This window comes from Acomys minous (genome assembly GCF_964271855.1).
Source record: "Acomys minous genome assembly, chromosome: 6".
In the NCBI taxonomy this organism is placed as follows: Eukaryota; Metazoa; Chordata; class Mammalia; order Rodentia; family Muridae; genus Acomys; species Acomys minous.
Window position 1 is genome coordinate 53,233,392 of NC_140487.1, and position 15,623 is coordinate 53,249,014.

A 15,623-nucleotide genomic window follows, 5' to 3' on the forward strand; every position below is an offset into this window, starting at 1 on the left:
AAAGCTGCCCTTCCTGGGCAGGACCACATCATCCCCACCAGCAGTTCCTGGTGATTTCTAAGGCTCTGGTACCTCTGAAGTGGGTTAGACAGCATAAACAAGCCTGCCTCCACGATCAGAGCCCTGGCCTCTACTTTTAGCTAGATCAAAGCACACTGTCGGCCACATATCCAACACAGGGACTTCTGAGAGTACATCTCTCCTCCTACAGCTTAAAAAGAAATGTTTCTATGTGCCACAAAAGGCGAGCAGGGTAAAGGGGCTGGCTTCCAGGAGGAGAGCAGCCTGAAGAGCACTCAAGTTGAGCCTCTCATGTCCAACCCTGCCCTGTCATCCTCCACACGAGAGCTCCCGCCAGGCTCTCTCTTCAAGGATTACAGACAGAAAGAAATTGTTTCCAAGCTAAAGTGGCAACAAATGCTCTGTCTTGATCTCAGAGTCCAGTGACACAGACCCAGCCACTGTGTGAAATGCACAGGGCTGAGCGAAGACGCTGAGCCTCTCACCAATCATGCCGGTAAACCTTTTAGATGGACATGCCACCCTGGGCACAGCTACCTCATACTTTGACCTGGAGCTGTGTTCCAAAACATTCTAAATAGCCTCAAAGATCTCGTGTGCCTGCAGCTGCACAGTGCAGACCCGGGGACAAGCAACCTAGTTTCTGTTAGCTGGTCTGCTTTGGTTTGGGAAAACAATCTATTCTTCGGTTTGTTCATTTTTTTGACTTGGTTTGGTAGACAGGGTCTCGCCATATGGTCCAGGCTGGCCTCTCCCTTTGGATCCTCCTGCCTTAGCCTCCTGTGCTGGGGTTGCAAGCATGTGTGACTGACTACATCCACCTGTATAACCAGTCCCTCTTTGTTTGTTTGTTTGTTTGTTTGTTGATTTGCTTTTTGGTTTTGTTTTGTTTTGTTTTGTTTTTTTTCCTTTGAGACAGGGTTGCTCTGTGTAACATCCCTGACTGTTCTGAAACTCACTCTGTTGACCAGGCTGGCTTCAAACTCACAGAGATTTGCCTGTCTCTGCCTTCAGGATTAAAGTTGTGTGCTGCCACCACTGGCCCAGCTTCCAATCCCTCTTTAAAAAACTATCCAGAAGAGAAAGGCAGGCAGTAGATGGAGACACTGAAGGAATGCAGCACCATGGCCCTGAGGTGGGTAGTGAGGAGTCTCCCACCTGGAGGGAGTCCTGCCAAGTGACACGGACATGGTGAGGGATGTGCTTCACCTACCTAGCTGCAGGACATCTGGTTTATCAGCCACCTTGTCTGACACCAACTGATTTTTCCTGAAAAAAAAAAGAGAGAGAGAGAGAGAAAGTCAGTGTGGAAGAGGAGAATGGCAGAGGAACACAAACAGGACAGCTGACTGTCAGGACAACTCCTCCTGATACCCAGAGAGTACCCTGAGCAGGCTGCAGGCCAACAGACTTCACTGATGTCACTGCTGCGATACCCTGTGTGGACCAGCAAAGGTCAAGTCTTATCATCAATGCCTCTCTTCTCTCCTGGGTTCAAAGTCAGGTTTGTTTCTTTCTTTCTTCTCTCCCAGCTTCCTCTTAAAGCCATGTGTGGCCATTTAAAGTAACAGACTGGAGAGGGCTCTGGACAGGGCTGGAGAGATGGCTCAGTGGTTAAGTGCTCTGTCTGCTCTTCCAGAGGTCCTGAGTTCAATTCCCAGCAAGCACATTGTGCCTCACAACCATCTCTACCCTCTAGTACCCACTCTTGGTGTGCAGGTGAACACACATATAGAGCACTCATATACATAAAGTAAATAAATAAAATCTTAAAATAAAAATAAAACAACAGACTCATGGAATGTACCAACTTTGGAAAGGAAAATGGCCCTGTGGTTCAGACTTGTTATGTGTTTGTACGTGTTCAGAGCCTTCTAAAAAGGCTCCGCCCATGTAGTGGCTCTGCTTAGGTTTGTTTTCCTCCATCATGCATCAATCTGAACTAAAGGAAATAGAACACATTGAAAGTAACACTCTTACATCATTCTCCAAAAACTCATTTACTATGTTGAGAATGACAGTTCTTTTGAACATGGCATTGAAATATATTTTCCTCCACTGTCTTTGCAGGGTAAGATATGACTGCAATAACAATCAGTCTCACCACGGTGCCCTCCATTGAACTGGCTTCCTCCTGAAGACGTATGAAGGGTGTGAGTGAAGGCTGTGTGGGACACGCAGTTCTCAGACCCTGTGCTTGCGCTTCGTGCGACTCTCAGTTCCTCTGTAGACCCCAGAGGTCTATCACAGTCCCTCCCAAGCACCCTGGTCCCCTCTGTGCCCATCCTATTTAGTGAAGCCCTGTACCACCAGGATTTCACAGGTGTTTGGGGGGAAGGGCATGGAGGAAGAACACTCTGGGAAACTGGGAAGAGGAGCCCATGGATGCAGAGCACCCCACCTTGACCATGAGGCAAAACTAAGGCGCACCACCATCAAAAAGACTTTCCTCAGACTCCACCCAGCTCATCTGCTCTGTGGCAAAGGCTGAGGGCCTGGGCACTTTGATGGAAGAGACAAGAAGCCCAGGAATGGGCAAGGAACCACAAGGCCCAGGCACTTGCCCAAGATGGCTTCTATAGTCCTTGCAAAGCATTTCAGGTAGGATGTCAAGGGCATCTCCCAAGCACTCCAAGGCTACCAGGGCCCTCTTAAACCCACTTGGCCCTGCTTCCTCCTCTCTCACTTATGGAGTCTCAGCAGGCTCTTACTGTTGTCCTGACCCCCGGAGCAGCCCATCCTCAGTCCCCACATCTTCCCACAACATGTGTGCAGAGGCCGGTCTGACATGATCCTGCACCCACTACACAGTTACTTAAAGGTCCCTGCTACCCCCGTCATCACCATCGTCCACCGCAATTCATGTTCACCAAAAAACACCCACAGCATCAACAACAAACTCCTTTCGGCTCTTTGGATTATCTCAGGCCTCAGAATGTGTGCTTTGAAAACCTCAAAGGCTCTCAAAACAGCCTTTTGAAGTAGTTACTTCCCTCAGTGTCAAGAGAGGTGCAAGCAGTTTTCCGTGGTTTACATCAAGCAAGTGGTAGCAGAGGAATATCTTAAGAGTGCTGCTCTGCAAGGCTCTGAAGAGGACCTGCCACCTTCCGTCCAGAGGCAACTCCTGCTGAGCCATGACACCCCACCTGCATTGCCCTGTGCTGAGAATCTCAGGATAAGCTTCTGTGACTCTGACAGATTCCTAATGCACTACAGCCTAACTGTGGTGCCCCCACCCCAGGCATGCTTTCTATCAGGCCTGTCTCCCAGGCAAAAAAGGCCATGATGGTGTGGCAGGCTACCCCATAAACATGTCAACATTCAAATGGCCAGAATCAGGAGCCATTATCTTATTATCTTACAGCCAAAAAAAGGGGGAGGGGGCGTGAAGGATCTGAGGTGGGAGGAAGATCCTGAGTCTGTAGGTAGAAACAATGCAGTCACAAGCCAAAGAAGACGCAGCCCAGGAGAGATGAGGTGCTGAGAGCTGACACTGGTGGACACACTTTGCGGATCGGAGAGTGGGCCACAAGCAAAGGGATACAGGTGGAGGGTAAAAAGGCAGGGATATAGGCTCTCCCTCAAAGCCTTCAGAAAGAGCTAGCCATGCGAGCTCTGACCTGACTTTGGACTCCAGCCTTCAGAGCTATGAGACATTAAATTCCTGTTGTTTAGCCAAGGAGTGGGAGACTGACTATGGCGCCAAGGACAGAAATGGGCCTGCAGCATTCTCACTGAGTCTTGGATGTCCAACACTAACCAGTACTCCACAGAAGATATTAAATGAGGCAATAACCCTCACAGAAACTAGGCGACTGACACAAGCTGCACAGTTTAGAACTGCCGATGCTGGGACTCAAACCCAGGCCACTGGTTTAAAACACTCCACTGCGTTCACGTCTTTAGTCTACACATGCTGTCCCTGTCAGAAACTTCTAGGGCATCCAAGGAATAGTGGGATGGAGACTCAAATGTTCCTGGTAGCTGATGAGAGGGTGGGGACAGTGTGCTCACTGGGCAGGGAACAGCAGGGCCTCTCCCCAGTCATGGGACTTCCACCCAGAGGGCTATCCATCAGCCACAGGAGAAGCTTAGAACCTTTGTGCCCATGCCTCATAGATCTCCTCACCAAAGGAGACCTCGAGTGTGCTCACACGTGGAGAATGTGCTATTGTTCCTTTCATGTGTCCCTTTGTGGCAGAAGCACTGTACAGTTGAAAAGGTCAGCTTAAAAGTGTGCCCTTGCCTTTGAGCGAAAACTACCAGAAACAACAAAGACAAAAAGATAAATCAAGGCTTCCCAGTGCTTTCTCCAAGTGCCACTGTGCAAAGAACCCAGAGGCATGTATCAAGGGCCAAAGACAGGCACGCCTTCTATCCTACCCAGATGACCTCCACCCCATTTCTGTTCCTTATCACATCCCACAGGGAGAGCAATGGACAGGGGGTGGGGGAGAGTACACACGACCAAGGACTTCGTCTCTGAGTAAGTGACGAAGTGGTCCTGGGAGAAAGGACCACTGAGATTGTTGGCCAAAGGAGTCCTATAGGAATCCCAAAACCGCCTATAGTCTAAGACCATAGGTTGCTCTCCACAAACTGACAGTAAGAGGCCATTGCTGAAGACAACACCTACACAACTCACTAAACATAGAGAAATCAAGATGGTGCCTACTCAGAACCTTCGCCCCCATGTCTTTATTACAAAAAGATGCCCTGCAGGCTGTCAAAAGAGAAACCTAACTGCTAACCTAGCCAAAGAAAACCTTGATCTGCAATCTCTCCTGCCTGCAAAATACGCTAGAGCAACGGTGGCACAAAGCTGTGGGAGCAACCAACTAATGTCTGATTGGGCTTAAGGCCACGTCATGAGATGGATCCTAAACCTCAGATACTGCTTGGATGACCAAAACCTGAGACTATATAGCACAGAGGCCTACGGAAAAGCCAAATATTACTGATGAAAAACAATGACTCCTAATGACATTCTGCTTCTGCTATAGTCATAGATCGGTGCCATCATCGGAGATGGACCCTCCTGCAGCACATAGAAACAAATACTGAGACCCACAGTCAGACATTACTCAGACAGCTCTAAACGGGATATCTCCATCAAATCCCTCCACTCAGAACTCAGGGAATCCAGTGGAAGAGGAGGCAGAAGGAGTGTGGGAGCCAGAGGGGACGGAGGACACCAGGAGGACAAGGCCTTCTAAGTCAATTGAGCAAAGCTCATATGAACTCACAGAGACTGAAGCAGCATGCGCAGGGCTGACATGGGTCTGCACCAGGTCCTCTGTGTGTGTATTATAGCCTTCAGTTTAGTATTTTTATGGGACTCCCTAGCACGAGAAAGAGTGGGTCTGATTTATGCCTTCTCTTGGGACTCTTTTCCTTCTGTTGGTTTGCCTTGTCCAACTTCAAATATGATAGTTTTTTTTATATCTTTCTATATTTTATTTGGTTATGTTTTTATTGTTAATTCTTAGAAGCCTGTCCTTTTCTAATGAGAAAAAAGGAGTGGATCCAGATGGGATGGGAGGCAGAGAGGAACTGGGAGGGGTGGAGGGAAGGGAAACTGTAATCAGGATATATTGTATGAGAAAAGAATCTATTTTTAATAAAAGGAGGGGGGAAAGGAGGTGTCTCATTCTCCTGTGTCCACCGCTGAACTCTTGGCCAGATTGCAGATGGTAAGTACTACTGGATTTAAATGAGTCTTTCTGAGCGTGGTAACGGCCCTGTGACCGGGTAGAAATACTCTTGTCCCGAGGAAACTTGAGCTGAAATGTCATGATACCAACTATCACTCTCACATGGATAGCAAAACGGTGTATAAACGTAAACATGTGCAGGTACAGGAGTAAAAATCAAAAGACGGGGGCTGGAGAGATGGCTCAGTGGTTAAGAGCGCTGGCTGCTCTTCCTGAGGTCCTGAGTTCAATTCCCAGCACCCACATGGTGGCTCACAGCCATCTGTACTATGATCAGATGCCCTCTTCTGGTGTACACGAAGACAGCATTCCCATATACATAATAAATAAATATCTTTAAAGATTTATTAAAAAAAAAAAAAAAAAAAATCAAAAGACGGATCCTAGCAATGGCTGGACTGGGTGATGAGTGCACAGGTGTCTGTTTACTACACTGTCACTTTGGCTGCAAGTTTGAGGTTTTATATGTTAGGTGGGTGGGGGAAAAAACTTGGTAAATGCGTGAAGAGCCGATGGAAAACAATGAGGAGACTGTCGGGAGCTATTAATGGACAGTACCGACTGTGATTAGTAAGGAAAGAGAAGGTGCAAGGAGGACCAAGTAAAAGATACTGAAGAAACAAACACTGCAGTCCAATAACACAGAAAAGGAATTGCCAGAGGAAGAGAAAACAGGAAATTGCCAGATACAAATCTTTATAGACTACACTAAGCCTCAGTAAGACATGCAAAGATAAATTACACATCTAATGCGTCGTGCTAAGATGATCGGAATGCCACAGAGAACAAGAAAGACCTTAGAGAAAAGGTGGATTTCCTAGAGACAACTTAACAGAAGACTTCTCACTAGTGGCACCAAAAGCAGGAAGCCACCTTCAGAGTGGCTAGAAAAAAATAACCATTGATTGGGAAATTCCTAGCTTAAGGTTGTCATCAAAGGTAAGCCGAAGAAAGTCCTAGGCAAAGCTTCAAGTTTATTCTCACAGACCTTCACTGAGCAAATTGTTAAAGGGCCTATTTCAGGCAAATGAAAAGAGAAGAGAGGTAGGGTAAGAAACTGGAAAACATTTAAGTAAAACAAAGTAAGAGCTGGCCCAGCCCCTCACAGGCTGCAGCACTCAGGAGAGTGGGCCCCCAACCTTCACTGGGCAGCACAGTGATGCTGGCTCTGGAGGCCTGGGTGAGAGTGAGCCGCCCAAGGGCACGAGAGCAGGAGAGCTGACCCTGCCCCCTGCTGATGGAGGCACTGGGTGTCCTAGCTGGAGCAATTGCTGGAGAGCTCGCTCTGGTGGTGTGGCTAAGGGAGAGCTGGCGCACTGACCAGCTCAGCTACCTCCCAGGCTCAGATCCAGGGTTCTGGATTGACCCACCCCAAAACCTATATCATCTGCGAACGACTGGGGCACATGAAACGGCCAATCCTGCTGATCCAAAGCTGCAGGATCTCCATGACACAGGGCAACAACAGGATAACCAGGAGGAGTCCCAGTGAGGAGCCAGTACTATGACATCAGGTGTCACAGAAGCCAGAGATCTCAAACCAGACCAATGACTCATTGCAATGAACATTTGAATGAAGATGTGTGAACAGAGGGACATAGCGTGGGACACACTGTGACATGCACAGCTTCCATGATGAGATGTTTTCTTTGGTTTTGTTGTTGTTGTTGTTGTTGTAGCTGTTTGTTTTATTTGGGAGGGGGTGAAAGGGCAAAGGGCAGATATAAGGGGACAAGAAGATGAGTGGGACTGGAGTACATGATATGAAACTCACAGAGAACCAATAAAATGTTTTTTAAAAAATAAATGGTAATGGTCAATAAAAGCAATAAGAGCAGTGACAGCCACACCCACTGGGAACACTAAAAGCAAAGGCAGCACAGCTGTGGACAAGACAGGGAGACAGGGCAGGTGATCACGGGGCTACCTTCTCCATCCTGAGGGGTACATTGATGGGTCCTGAGCTGTCAAGCCAATCATGATAAAAGACGTAAGAGTAACTGAGACTGTTGTAACGTGTTGTATAATGTCCGGATCCAAAAGGGGAAGACGCACCAGTTGACTCCAACTATGTGCCACCTGACAACAGCTAGGCAGTGTCTTGATAAGTCTAGGTCGACCAGCTGACTCTGCAAGGGTAGTCCTAGACATATCGGGCCAAAGAACAGGATAGAAGACGCATAGGAATGTCCACATAGCATTCCTTTCAGTGGCCCAAGGGCAGAAGTCACCTGCATGCTTATCAGTAGGTAAGAATGGAATGCTGTTCTGCCACATAAAGGACCGGACACCGAACATGCTACAGTGTCACTGAGCTTCAAGGAATCAGACAGACACCAAAGGTCACACATACCACACAATTCCATTTGTGAGAAATAGCACACTTTGCCAGCTGCCTGGAGCAAAGACGGAAGGGGACTGAGAGGAACTGCCTAATTAATTAATAAGGGATCTTACTTGAAGAGAAGAAAATGTTTTTGGAACTATAGATGTGGTGGTTAGATGACTGTACTAAATGTTTATTTTTCAGTGGTCAACTCACAGAAAAAATAAAGAAAATGTAGCAAAATGAAAGTATATGCTATAAGAAAAGCTATTAAGTCAGTAACTAAAGAAAAGACAGCTTGAGAATAAAAGCACTGGCTGCACTTGGAGAGGGTTTGAGTCCCAGCATCCACATGATAGCCACAACCATCCTTAGCCCCAGTTCCAGAGCCACTGGCCTCTGCCAGCACTGCATGCACGCAGCTCACAGACATCATATGTGTAAGCAAAACACTCATACGCATAAAATGAAAATAAATTAATCTTTTTTTAAATGACAGACACTCAGATTGCATTTTTCTTACTACTTGTGTATTTTTTTCAAGAGAAGTAACACGATACAAAAGCTTAGCAGCAAAACATGGGACATACGCCACTTGTATACGAGCCATTCTAAAGCACATGAGACAAAATATCCCCCATAGGAAATGGAATTTGAAATTTAAAATTATTAGTGATATATCTTCTTATTACAGAATTAAAAAGGGACAATGTATCTACCATGAATTTATATATACTCCTAAAGCATTCCCAAAATACAGGAACAAGACATTGATAAAACAGAGGTTCTATCAGATAGAAAGTGTTCAACCTATGAGTATAGAAGAAAATTTTTGCATTCTTCTTTCAGCAAATAATACCTAAAATAAAGGGAAAAATAACTAAGATTAAAGGACATTTGAAGGCCAAGACAACCTGCATGATTTCATACACCCAACTATTAAACAATATATATTCTTGTGAGTCCACGCAGCTTTAATTACAAAAGCTGACTACAAATATTCCAAGATGTATTTCTGACTGCAAAGAAAAATTGTTTAAAATCCAATAGTAAAGATAGCTCCTCAACACTCCTCCCAAAAGAGACTCTGTATGTAAGTAATTCTAAAGAAACGACAGTGGAAAACATTTCAAAGCGGTCAGCACTAAAAACTTGACTCTGGGAAGCACGTAAGGGGTTAGCATCGAGGATGAGTGTACAGCAAAGAGCCAAGCCCCGACACCGCAGGGGTCACTAGAAAAGGATGGATGCAGGGGAAGTAAGTACAACACTTACAGTGAGCAAAGTAAGTGGGTACAGCGATCCCCAAAGCTGGTTCTTTGAAGAGACTAACAGGAGCATGCATTTGGGGGTCTGCTCTATGCTAGCCTGGTTCTCTATAACTGACAAGGAGAAAAAACAGGATAACTAACACTGTTAGGAGGGCCAGGGAAGGATTAATAACATGTTAAACAGAATGTCTTCAGCAAAAAGTAAACAAAGTCAAAACAAGGCATTTGAAAACCAACAAACTGACTGCAGGGTGCAGTGGCGCACACCTGTAATCTCAGCACTTGGGGAGGCAGAGGCAGGAGGATCTCTGTGAGTTTGAGGCCAGCCTGGTCTACAAAGTGAGTCCAGGACAGCCAAGGCTACACAGAGAAACCCTGTCTCAAACGAAAAAGGAAAAAAGAGGAGAAGGAGGAGGAGAAAGAAGAGAAGGAAGGAAAAAGGAAGGAAGGAAGGAGGGAGAGAGAGAGAGAAACAGAGAGAACAAACTGGACAATTTTCTAGAAAAATCTCAGAACTGAGCTGGTGAGATGGCTCAGTAGGTAAAGGCATCTGCCATGCAAGCACAGTGACCAGAGTTCAGGCCCACATAAAGATGGAAGGAGAGAACCAATTCCACAAAGCTGACCTCTGGAGCTCTGGATGCACATACATGCACACTTGCACTCACACACACACACAATTTCAAAGGAAAACAATCACAAAACTGATGTGAGAACAAACAGAAATTCTGAAACTACAATCCCTCCAGGCAGGACGACTCGTGCCTGAAGCCCCAGCATGCACACGTAGGGACTGGAAGCCAGAGCGGCACCTGAGCCAGAGCTCAAGAGCACCCTGAGCCACAAATGCGCCATGGGGTCCTGCTGGTTTGTGCCATCAAATAGACAGAACTCTCCCCAGTCTCCACTCTGAACAGAGCCTTTCTGACCCCAATTGGCAGAGAAGCCAGAGCAGCCCAGAAACTCTGCTCTGGAGGCAGGTTCCTTGCTTCTTTGTGCATCAGCTTTCTTATTGATAAAATCTTCCCTCAAAGGTTTTATTAACTGAGTGAGTGACTGCATCAAGTAAATAATGAACGCAGCCCTGCCCCCCCCCCAACACACACACACAGCATCTGCTATGCATTAGCCGAGATGACGGCAAAAGATGACGCAAGTATAACCTTGACTCCAAAAAACTCACACTTGCCCACGTAAGTGCAAATTAGGAAAGGAAACCTTGGACAACTGCTCTGGCCATGAGTTGTTTTGTTTTGTTTTGTTTTGTTAATATGACACACATACCCCTCAGGGATGCAAGAATTTAACAGTAGAAAACTTAATAATGTTAATTCACACCAACGCATGACAAGCTGATGCTGAAAAGGCACTTGATAAAAACGAATACCCACATATATTCCCAAGGAAGGGAACTCTGGCCAAGCTCAAAGAAGGGGATGGCTTTTTCGAACCCTGTGCAACACTCTCTGCCTTGGGAACACATCCATATCCACAGTACTAAGGGTCCCACTCAAGGTGCACCAGGGCCATGCAACAAGGGACGGGACCTTAATGTCAACAGCCAGACAGGAACCTGGCAGAGCAGTCGAGGGTGGCACACACCAAAGTCTGACATCACTGGCTGCATACTAGAGTCTCACACCGCCCCCATTTTACCTGAGGTGCCTCTGACATGCTCTAAGGATGCTAACATCTGGTGCTCCTGGGCTTCCTGCCCTTTAGACACATCCTACCCCAGATGCCTCAGGGGAGCTGGGTGCTGCTCTTTTCCTGTATCCCCAGCAGAAACCCTGCGCCTAAAGACGGCCCTGAGGAGAAGCAGCAAGCAGCCTTTGTGCATCCTGTCCTCAGGTCTGCTGATACAAAAGGCTTTTTAAAGCCTCTGAGTTCTCCATAACAGTTTCTTTTTCTCTTTCTTTATACTTTGCTGTTCCCCATTTCTCTGTTCCTGATGGGAAAGTGGAGCTGCAGGGTGGAAGTTAGACGCAAGGGATGCTGGGAAGCCACCTGTTGTGGTTACTGACAAGCTCGGGAAGAGGAAGGCAGTTCCTAGGAGTCTCACCTCTGGTGGCCAGTGTGATGGATGGGAGGTGTCTGAGCCTGGGGGGGGGGGTAGAGCTTCCTCTGCCTCCCTCCACAACCAGTTGATCAGCAGACGTTTTTAAAATTAAGCCACAGAGAACATGAGGTCTCGGGAAGGGCTTCAGGTTATCAAGGAGTCATTGTGTGCCTTAACCATCACAATGTGTGGCGTAGCGACTTCAACAAGTCTCAACCTCACCCTCTACCTGCCAGATCCCTAAATGTCAGCCTTCGAAATTGAAAGAAACTCCTTTGCTCTTCTTCAATCCCTCCTCTTTTTCTCTCGCCGTCTTTTTTCTTTCCTCTTGAGGATGTGGAAAACCTGACTATAATTGGCTGGTCTGGTATTTCCTGTAAGAACGTTCTCTGCTTGGAACACTGTGAAAACAATCTGCCTTAACAATTCAACCCAAATAAATGATCTTCCTGCAACTGGTGAAAATCCCTACTTGGGAATTGGGCTGCATACCCAGGTCTCTCTCATCCGGGTCCATGATGACGAAGGTTGGACAAAGATAGGCATCACCCAGTGATGACAGATAGGGGGTGGGGAGCTGATGGCCCTGCATCCTCCTGGAAAAGCCATCGGCCCAGTAGCTGGCTGGAGGGAACACACGTTGTACCCCGGCCTCCTGAACTATTGTTCTTGGGGGGTGATAATTTCTCAGCTTAACTCTCTTTCCGTATGTGTCCCTCCTGAAATGCTTTGGCACACACCCTTGAGAAGAAGTATGCAGAGCCCAGGCAAGATCCAAGATCACGTCCAACGTTTCTACTTCCTGTATATCTATTCCATGAGTCAAGGTGGATTCTGGAACATTCCAGGAACAAAGAAATTTACCCTAGTCTCATGTTCAGAGGGTTCCTTCAAGGGCAAACAGTTTGCAAAACAAAACTGTACTAGCTATGACCTTCCCTCACATTGTCCTCCCTGTTCTTCCACTTTGGCCCATGGCTTCCGCATACAGTTAGCATTCACTGAGTGCTCCCTCTGGGAGCCCTGGAGCTCTCAGAGTTCACCTAGATGCAGCTCATTTGTCTGGAAAGTTAGGAAGCCATCCCAGACCTAGTCCAACCTGGATGCCTTACAGCAGTGCTTCTCAACCTTCCTAATGCTGCAACCCTTCATGTTGTGACCATAAAATAATTTCCATTGCTATAACAGTAATTTTGCTACTGTTATGAATCATAATGTAAATATCTGATATGTGACCTCTGTGAAAATGGACATTTGGCACCCCCCCCCCAAATGGGTCACAGCCCACAGGTTGAGAACTACTGCCTTAGAGGAATGATGTGAGGTAGAAGACAGCGTCGTGTTTTCCCCAGGATCCTGGGCGTAGGCAAGGCCAGGCACACAATCTTGGGCTGTCGACGGTCTGGTTCATGCATTTTCAAGTATCCCATGCTGGAAGCTAAAGCCTTGGTCACATTTCCTTAATACTTCAACCACATTAGGGCAGGCTGTCCTCCTTTCTGGGGAAAATAATTCAGCAAGGCTTTGTGGTCCTCACCCTGCTTACCCTTGCTCAGGACTGAAGGTTCAGGGTGTAGCTGAGTTCGGCTTCACTGGGTAACTGATACTGAGAGGCAGGCAATCAATAAATAGTGACAAGAGGTTGGTGTGATGGCACATCCCTTCAATTCCAGCACATGGGAAACAGAGACAGGAGGATCTCTGTGAGGTCAAGGCCAGCTTAGTCTACATAGCAAGTTTCAGGACAGTCAGAGCTACATGGAGAGAGTCTGTCTCAAAACAAAGAAGAAAAAAAAAAGTTAAAGAATGCATAGAGGTGATATCACTCCAGGAGAATGAACATCTTCTTGGGGGATGATGTGGTCTCTATGGGCTGCAGCCCTGGACCATGGCCAAGTTCATCAAAGCAACCTGAGTCAAACAGACAGTTCACAGAAAGCAATGATGCCAGTCCTTGAGCCACTCTCACCATGGTCTTGCCACTGCCCCGCTACTGCCCACTACCATGAGCTAACAGGTTCAACCAAGCCCACTCATCATCAGAAGCTTCATGGACCCAAGAATCCTGAGGAAGTGATGGGAAGTCTGGTTCATGCAGGGCCAGAGGTGTTCCAGAAGTGAGTAGGGCCCAGCCTACACTGCCAGCCAACACAACCATTGAAACTACCTCGAATTAGGACTCTTCTCCTCGTGGTCCACCTCTCCCGTGGCACAAAAGCTCAGTGGAAAAGGCACTACCAGGGCCAAAGCTTCCCAGACACGCCTCCCAAGTATGGCACAAGAGTCTGGGATAGAAAGGATTGTCTCCATAATGTTGACCCTGACATGGGGGAGTCTACGGTCATCCTCTGAGTTACAAAAGGTTCCCACAGGTCACCTGGAAGACATTGCAGACGTGGCCTGGGTTTCCACAGGGGCTGGAAAGCTGTGGGGAGATGTTTGCTTAGCTCAGAGTAGAAGCCACTTTGGGGGAGCAGTTCTACCCTTACTGTCACAACAGAGGCCAGCAAACATATCCAAGGAAGGAAGCCATGCCAAGGAGAAAGGCCAACTTGCCCCTGGTCCCATCGAACATTCAACCCACTTAGCTCTGTTTGGTTAAGTATGCCAAAGGACATGTAAAACAGCTTTTAGGGTGATGTCTTTTCATTTAGAACACACAGACCGTTTCCCTGATGACCATTAAAGACCTGTGAGGCAGTGCTGCCCGGGCCACAGCTGACTGAACAGCCATTCAGAAAGAGACACATGAGAAAGCAAAGGCTTCTTGTTAAATGGCACTTGTTTCTCCAAGTGGCTTCAGATGCTGTCCCCTGCCCCGGGTCTACCTTCCTGCACTAAGCGTTCTATACGGCAGCGTTGCCTTTATGATGGCCACTGTCTGCTTTCTCGGGCACCTGCAGAGCAATTCTCAAGTCTAAGTCTCACAAAGTCCTGTGTGAGCACAGGGACCCTTGACCTTATTTTTTTACAAATGGGGACACTGAGGCTCAGACTTTAGCTGCCCCACACACATCAGTCTCCACTCCTAAGTCCAAGGTGACATAAAGGAAAGAGAAACGGTACAGTAAAATGTTTCCCAAATCCCTGTCACTGGACAGATGGGCTCTTTACTGTAAGATGGCCTCTTATCTTAACATGTCATACAAAAACATTATAATGACAATTCAAATAAGGTCTGTTTTATCATAAAGTTCATGCAGCTCCAGGAGCCCTCCTTTCCAAGGGGTCATCAACATGTCTATATGCCACTGTTATTTTTAGAAGACTTACACAACTGAGATGCATTTTTATTCTTTCTCTTAAAATGTCCACGCAGATAGGCCTAATGGCACAAGCTTATAATCTCAACCACTCAACAGGCTGAAGTAGCAAGATGACAAGTTCGAGGTATGCCAAGGCTACAGGGTGAGTCTAATTAAACAGTGAGTGAATAGACACGCATTTTAAAAAGAGAGACCAAGGAATTTTCTCAGTTGGTACAGTGTTTGCTGCACAACTATGAGGACCTGAGTTCAGTCCCCAGAAGCCATGAGCACAGAACATGTGCCTATAATCCCAGTGCTAGAGGAGCAGTCTAGAAGATTCTGGGAGCTTGCTGCCAGTCTAGACAACCTGGCAAGCTCCAGATCCAATGAGAGACCCTGTCTCAAGAAATATGGTGGAGAGCAAAGGAGGAAACCATCAGGTGCTGACCATCGGCTTCCATAAACGCTAGCCCACACGGACTCACAAACACACCGTGAAAATTTCCAAACTGAAATGAAATGAAAGGGAAGCTCAGTGGTCAGAGCCTGCCTGGCATGTACAAAGCTCAATGACAACAGAGAAACCTGTCCCACATGAATAAAGCTGGGTTTAATAATCAGGAAAAACAAAACAAAACGAAGAACAAGAAAGAACTCTCGGGGCCACCCAGACAGTGCAAGTCTCAGGCCCATGAATTCTGAATCTGTCTCAGAAAGTGACCTGGGTCAAGGATTTGTTTGTGGTAGTGAGGGATGGAACCATAACTTTGGGCATGCTGGGCGAGAGCTTTGCCACTGGGCTCCGTCCCCAAGCCCTTCCCACCCGATCCTTACCCCCTTCTTTGAGACAGCATCTACTCTGTTGTTCTGACTGCTCTTGGAATCATGCTTTTAGTCTAGCAAACCCTGACTATGTCTCTCAGGTAGCTGGAGTTGTAGGCCTCCCCCACAAAGCCTGGCTATGGCATCTTTGGATATATTTTC

At 47.0% G+C, this 15,623-nt stretch overlaps 1 protein-coding gene across 4 annotated transcripts in view; it reads right to left on the reverse strand.

The window, feature by feature from the left end:
• The window catches only part of MINDY4 (MINDY lysine 48 deubiquitinase 4), a gene marked incomplete at its 5' end in the record, with an annotated part of 134,332 nt that overhangs the window by 55,652 nt on the left and 63,057 nt on the right, over nt 1-15,623 (reverse strand). For all 4 annotated transcript variants that reach the window (XM_084785485.1, XM_084785484.1, XM_084785487.1 and 1 more), the window contains one exon: nt 1,235-1,290. In XM_084785485.1, coding sequence (XP_084641611.1) covers nt 1,235-1,290 — 56 coding nt within the window. The remainder of the gene's footprint in view (nt 1-1,234; nt 1,291-15,623) is intronic.